The sequence below is a fragment of the Dermacentor albipictus genome, chromosome 1, assembly GCF_038994185.2.
Source record: "Dermacentor albipictus isolate Rhodes 1998 colony chromosome 1, USDA_Dalb.pri_finalv2, whole genome shotgun sequence".
Taxonomy (NCBI): Eukaryota; Metazoa; Arthropoda; class Arachnida; order Ixodida; family Ixodidae; genus Dermacentor; species Dermacentor albipictus.
In genome coordinates, this window is record NC_091821.1 from 511606635 (window position 1) to 511613908 (window position 7274).

The window sequence follows — 7274 nt, forward strand, 5'->3', positions numbered from 1 at the left end:
ACCACGTGCATCCAAATGCCGCCTCTCCGCTTCGGAATGGCGCACGTATGTGATCGAGCTGCCATCGGCGATGACGATCGTCGCTGCGAATTTTGCAGCAAACTATTCATACAGGGGAAGAACATGCTGCAACACATCAGGAACGTTCACAGAATGGCCGTGGGTGTCAAGAAATTGATGAAATACGACGTATGTGGGACTTCCCTGCTTACAATGGAGAAGTATTCGGTGCACCAGATCACTGCGCACAACTTCGAGGCTGACTACGTGCACCTGTGTTCCGGAACAATAAGGGTGAGGAACAGTTTTATTAAGTTTATTCTCAGTCATCGTGAGCAAATGACGTTTAAACGCAATATTATATGTCGGACTTTTTTAAATTTCTTGTGCGCAGTGTGCCTCCAAAAGCAGCTAGTATACCTTGCGGGCCTTTGTTTTTTTCTTTCTGCATCTGTTTCGCGAAGAGCAGCTTTTGCGCAGGTGCCCAATTTATTTCGTTGGGGTATGTTGAACTTTGTATCCTCGTTAAATATAATTTGTTTGTTTTGTATGGTCATGTGTGCGCGCTCCCAGCGATGCGCTACATGACGTACGTTTGGCATGGTCTGCTTTCCTGCACAGCAAGTGGAGTGAAATTTGACGTTTGTACATCTTTTTTTCTTTTTTTTAAGCGACAGGAGTAAGCTGTTCTGCGTTCTGACGTTGCTCTGTGCCACATGCGTGCGTGGCCTAGTCTTCGCCTCAATCACGTTGCAATGCGGCAGAGACGCAGAACCGGCACCATACTTGAATTTGCGGATGTCGCCGGGATGGTTTCCCAGCGTATTGTTGGCAAACTCTTTATTAGTACATTTCATAGAATAGAGCGAAATGTGACGCTCGCGCACCCCCCCCCCCTTCTTTTTTTTTTTTTCTTGAACGAGAGGAGGGATTTGCTCTGCGTTCTGACGTACGTTGCTCTGCGCTACTTGCGTGTGTGGTGCAGTCTTCGCCTCAGTGCAGGCCGCAATAGGTCCGAATGCAGACGACGTATGTCCAGGACCACACTTGCAATTGCGGCTGTCAGCGGCTTGCTCTCCCGGCGTACTTTGGGAAAATTCTTTAGTAGTACCACAGTCCTTCAATTGAAGGACTCTGGTTGTAGATTTCATAAAATAGAGCCAAATTTGACGCACGCGCAATCGTTTTTTCTTTAAGAAGAGTGTGTTAGGAGGCTACTTGGTAAGACATCTTTTTGTGAACTTAAACTGCGCTTGGCAAAAGACACCAATGTCGAAGAAGACGGGACGAACGCAGACTAGCAACTGGTTTATTGAAATCACACATAATGCTGCCTCCTCGAACCAGGCGCATGCCCAAGCCAGATCATAACCGCGTGACGATGGAACACTCCCTCGCCAAGCCCCTATCTACAGTAAAAAAAATCAAGCTCTTCTTGAAAAGAAGGAGCTTTTCAAGAAGAAACTGAGAGAAGGGATTCACACTGCTCTGGGGCGTAGCTTGCACCACGTGCTCTCAGTTCGTCTTTGTCTTATCGTAACAGCATTGCTGTGAATGTACAGTCTGATTCAATATTGAGGAAGGAGTGAGCATAGATCATGCTTAAGTTTCATATTTGTTTCTTATTAAAACAAAACTAATATGATAAATTTTTTGAAGTTATGGCGCATTGCATATTTGAAATTCAATTTTAACAGAAATTTGAGCAATATCAAGGGTGACCTCATGACACAGTCGAGTTGAAGGTGAAGGAGTAAAATAAATGCTACATTACCCGTGTACAAAGCCTTCAAAGTGATTATTTTTGTTTGCATCTCTCTCCACAAAGTACTTGTCACCATCTAATGCTATTTTGTGCTTTTATTACAGAATTTCATGAATGGAAAGCAGAAGAAGAGGGTAGCAAAAACTGCTGGTTCATTTTGCCAAGGGACTCCAAAAAGCTGGCCAGTGGAGAGACAAGGATCCACTATTACTGTAATAGATCAGGCGAGGCAAGGAAAAAGGAAGGTCATAGTGACCGTCGGGAGAAAAGTCAGGGGAGCTGTAGGTCTGGTAAGATATGTCTTTCATTTATTACCGTCACAATGGACAACACTCAGAGTCCGACACCTGAAGGCACCACCATAAAAGTCAGGTATCAAAGAAACCATTATGGTCATAAACCAGAAATTCAGCACTTGAGAATGAGTGACAAGGAAAAGGCCAGTGTAGCAGATAACCTAGAAAGGGGTGTGCTCATGAAAACCATACTAAAGCGAATAAGAACATCTGTGGCATCCAAGCTGAGGCCAGTGCACTTGGCAGAGTGCTCAACCCTGCATAACATCAAACAGCAGTTTAACATTGCTGCTCCTGAACGTTGTCACACTAATGACGCTGTCAGTGTAGACACGTGGGTGCTTGTAATGAAAGAAAAAGGTGAAACACTTGTCCGCCTGTACAAGGCACAAGGTGCAGTGGACCCAAGTGGTACATTTTCTTCAGCAGACTTTGCTCTTGTTCTGATGACAGAGCCTCAGAAGGAGCTACTAGAAAAATTGGGCCCTGCAGGGACTCTGTGTCTTGACTCCACACATGGAACTACAGAGTACCAGTTTGAGCTGACCACTCTTCTGGTGCTAGATAAAAAAGGATCAGGTGTAGCTATAGCTTATTTCATCTGCAACCAGATGAACGAGCAAACTTTGACAGCATTCTTCAAATCTCTGGAGTCGGCCATGGCCCAAAAAGTGGCCGCTAAGGCATTGATATCTGATGATGCCTCGCAATTCTACAAAGCATGGTCCAGGGTCATAGGTGCCGCAAAACAGAAACTTCTCTGTGCCTGGCATGTGGATAACAACTGGCGTAAGAAGACACTCGAGTGTGTAGAGAAACAGCTAAGGCCACATGTTTACCATAGTGTGTGGCTACTCTTAGAGTTCCTCGCGGAAAAGGCATTTGAAGATTATTTTAAGCAATTCCTTTCTAGTGAGGAAGAAAAACTGAGGGACTTCCTCGAGTACTTCAAAGACCACTATGCAGTTAGGCTGCAAGAGTGGGCCTATCGCTTTAGGACTAGAGCAGCTGTCAACACTAACATGCACCTTGAGAGCAAGCACAGGACGTTAAAGCATACTATGCTGGAGAGAAAACAGAATAAGCATGGTGACAAACTAATTTCTGCCCTCATGGACTTGACAAATCATTTTTTAATGAAAAGGGCTAGCCAGATGATGAAAGGGGCAAAGGGTAAGGAGCTGAGAACAATTCAGAAGAACCACAGGTCTGGCAGTGAAATGGCAGCTTGTGCCAAAATAAATGAAGATGGCATATGGACTGTGCCATTTCAGTCTATTAAAGGGCTCTCATATAAAGTGTCAAAAGTGAAAGATGGTGCTTGCTGTCCTATGAGGTGCAAGGAATGCGCAGTGTGTGTGCAAGCACAGTCACTGTGTGGTCATCGCTAATCCAACTAGCAGCAACAAGGCCCATGAGAGCTCACCCAAAGAAGCATGTGAGGCAAGTCGGGCATTGCACATTGTACAGAGTATAACAAAGCTGGAAGCAGCCAAAGCAGTGTCAAGCTCAACACTCTTAAGAGCAAAAATGGACTCAGTCAGACAGGCAATATCAGATGGTGAAGTCTCTGAGGGTGTGGCTGAGAAGGCAAACAATTTGTTTGAGCCAGTTTTCATGCTTGTGGAAAGTGAAAGTGACCCAAAAAGAAAGATGCCAGACCATTCAAATGAACCAGCCAACAAAAAAGTTGTGCACCTGTTAAGATTTCACTCTACAAAAACCCCTAGATTGTCGCAGCCATCATCTAGCCTTTCAAGGCCCACTGAAGCTCGAAAGGAAGTCCTTAAATAACAGCTTAGGGACAGCAACATAGAAACTGAAGAGATAACCACGTCAGCAGGGCACGATTACTGGTAACAAGCCTCCAGTGCAGTTAGGAAGAGAGAAGTGGTGCAGTAGTGCTGTGCTGTCATGCCTTATAGAAGCAGGTTGAGGGCTCGCATATAAACAAATCATGACATGTGGTCTCTGATGATTAGCCCGTCTGTTTTTGTCTGTGGTGTGCAGCCATATGTCACAGCTGGATGGTATGTGTGTTAGAGCACGAGAGATGCCTCCATGCTTGTTGTATGAGCTGCTGCTAAGTGTTCTGTGAAAATAGGTACAGACCCAGTGGTTATCTCTGGTATGTGGCAGCTGTTGGATAGTAGTGTGTTCGAGCACGCCTCCATGCTTGTCATGAGCCGCTGGTAAGTATGTCTGTACATAGATGTAAGGAAGCGCATTGGACGGTGTGTAGTGTTTCAGTGTGCAAAAGCCTCCAATGTGTTTTGCTACTTATAAATTTGTGTAAACACTCAGTAGTGCAGTAGTCATGATGTTGCACTGCTGAGCTCAAGCCTGCGGGTTCAATCCCAGCAAAGGTGGGTGCACTTCAGTGGTGGTGAAATGAAAAAAAAAAAAAAAGCATGTAGTTGAATTCAAGTGCACATCACAGAACCCAAGGTGGTCAAAATAATACTGAGTCCCGCACTGTGGCATGCCTCATAATTCTATCTAGATGTTGTGTTCCATGTGATGTTCTTTATTGCCCATTTGAATAAACTTTTATTTTTCAGATTACCAAAATAGAGGGTATATGCAGTGGTGTTGTGTGCAGTCTGGATAAGTTGCTCTGGTCATGAGCACTCAATGAAAACTTCTGCATATTTGGCTGCAGCAGACAGTGTCATAATGATAGTAAAGACTATGCAGAAAGCTTTAGGCCACTCTACATATCAGATCAGTTTTATATTGCATCCTTTATGGTGCTTATGGTGGCAGAATAATAATTGGCAATGCTTCCTTACACATTTAATATTTTTCTTTTTTTCTTTTGGAAGAGCAACCTTGGAAGAATAATCTACAACAATGCTCCTACCTTCTCTTTCACTGTCTCCCCATTTCTTTTCTACACTTCAACTTCATTCTACGCACTATCTTATTCTCCTCTTCATCCTACATTGATGGTGTGGGAAAGTGAGCTAAGCGTGCATAAAGATTGCTGTGAAGAACTTAATTGCAGCAATGACGAAGACAAATCTTTGTCAAAAGGTTCATTACAGCTACATTCCCCCTCCAAACACTGTTTATCACTTCAAGCCTTCATATTCCTGTGAGCTTTTGTCTTGTTTAACAGTTGTAACAGTCATACTATTTATTACTATCAATAGCGAGCATACATTTTGCACTGCAAAGTTCTGTTTAGAAGACGTGCGAGTTTCTACTTCCCTTATGATAAATACTCCAGACATTCAGTCTCTAATTTATGAAAATCTTTCAAACATTGCCAGTGATGACCACCATATGGGTTAATGTCGGCATGGGACTGAGGCTTTCCCGCAAAAAGAACGGTTATGTTTTGCTCATATCACGTGACTGACAGTTTCTGCTGTAATTTTTGCACTTGTCAACTGCACTGTGAAGAGTTCGTTTCTGTGAATATGTGCTGGCCTGATTCTTCTTAATCACGCATTTCAGATCTTGTGCTGTGAGATGAGGAGGTGTAAAATAAAAACACCATGTAGATTTCACAATGCCTTTAAGAAACCACGCAAAGCTTGGAGATGAAGCATTACATGCAACTTGAACCAAGTGTCTGGACACAGCAAGTGAAAGTTGTTTTGTCATGAGTGAGGCTGTCGGCGTTACTTGTAACTGCCTTTAAATAAAAGTTTGTTTCAAAACAGTGGCTCAACTCTGTGTTCCCCCGGTAAAAAACAAAACCATTGGGATTTGCAATTCTCTTTTTAAACATAATTGACCAATATGAATAAAAAAAAACTTTATGAATCAAGATATAAGCTTGCCATACCATGAAAACACTTTAAACTCCTTTTGAGAAGTTTACTCATACGCGAACACATTATAGCAAATATTTTCAATCGTGTACCCACAATTTGCCTCGTCACCATGTCAAGTTTCAAGGCAGATTTTTTTTTAGACTCCAGGAAGCTGTATGCTTAATTCTATCCATTGTTTACTGCATTGCATTTGATTTTCTATAACAAATAAAATGAATTCTCCATTGATTGCACCGACGCTCACGTTATAATTATATGCTATTATTATTGACTAGTCTTTTATATATATTCTTGGAGGGTGGGGGCTGCACTGGTGGCGTTCTACGAATTTGCGCCGCGTGTTTGTGCGGGTAAACTTAAGCGCAGAATTTTTTTTTTTTTTTGCGCGTTATGAAAACAATGCACTGCAGGTATTTTAATTAATGCAACGAGCTGTATGAAATATCAGTCAAGGGGTTGGAAACATCGCTATAGAGAATCCCGACTATTTTCTTTTGCGTGTGTGTATTTGGAGTTGATGCACAGTTTTCTTTATTTACTTATTTTGGCTACATTGCGCCAATTGCGCTTCCATAGAATAAAGAAACGCGCGCTTGCCGACTCGATCGCAAGGGGACAGCCTGATCAACATCAATATCAGCAGCAATGGCGGATTTGCGCTTGCCGTGGCGCTTGCGAAGTTTTCAATAGTTTTCGCCTTATAAGTGATTCTTTTGCTATTTTAACGTGTGGAGGTTCATTGTACGTTTGTTTTTTCAAGTTTGGCATGTGTTTTAACACATGTGAAGGTGTAGTCTTTTCTTCTTCAGCGGATATATGTACAAGACCCCGTTCACCGTCTATCAGGTAAGATGTGTACGTATGCTACACGCAAGCGTAATGCTTCATTAAGCCACAGTGCACTACAAAGTTAAGCATGAACGGTACACAAAATTCACAAGTTCTAAGTATTGCCAAAAACAACCATTGATTGGCGAAGTTCTCACAGGTGTTGCAGAAGTTGTTGGGCGCGGCAGTGCTGAACGTAGCGTTAGCGGCTTAAATCGTGTTTTTTTACTAGTAACAACGTGTCACTATTTCATATTATTGGCGGCGTCTCCAGGACACCAAATCGGTAACGGGGACACCAGAGCTAGAACCCGGACTGGTCCATGGGTTGGGGCTCGCCGAGGCCTGCGCGTGCTAGTAGTATATCTATGATGCCCGTAGGCTGTGTGTAAGTCGTACTTCCCGAATTTTCTGACGCATTTTAAGATCAGCTGTCCGCTTTCGCGGACAAGAAAGCAGGAGTCAGGGTGGTCCGTGGGTTGGGGCAACATAACCTGCTTCCAGTTTGGGACCGCCCTGCTTCCAGTCTAATGCTCTCCTGAGGCCTCTGTTTGCCGGTTACATGTGCCCTCCTGGAGCAGTACTTGTAAATGAATCCGA

At 43.4% G+C, this 7274-nt stretch overlaps 1 protein-coding gene across 1 annotated transcript; it reads left to right on the forward strand.

Annotated features, from left to right (window-relative positions):
• Positions 1 to 5734, forward strand: LOC139054893 (uncharacterized). The gene is made up of 2 exons (XM_070532614.1): positions 1 to 294; positions 1870 to 5734. Exon 2 carries the CDS (start codon positions 2088 to 2090, stop codon positions 3450 to 3452), a length of 1365 nt encoding a protein of 454 aa, XP_070388715.1. The 5' UTR covers positions 1 to 294; positions 1870 to 2087; the 3' UTR covers positions 3453 to 5734.
• The last annotated feature ends 1540 nt before the right edge of the window (positions 5735 to 7274 follow it).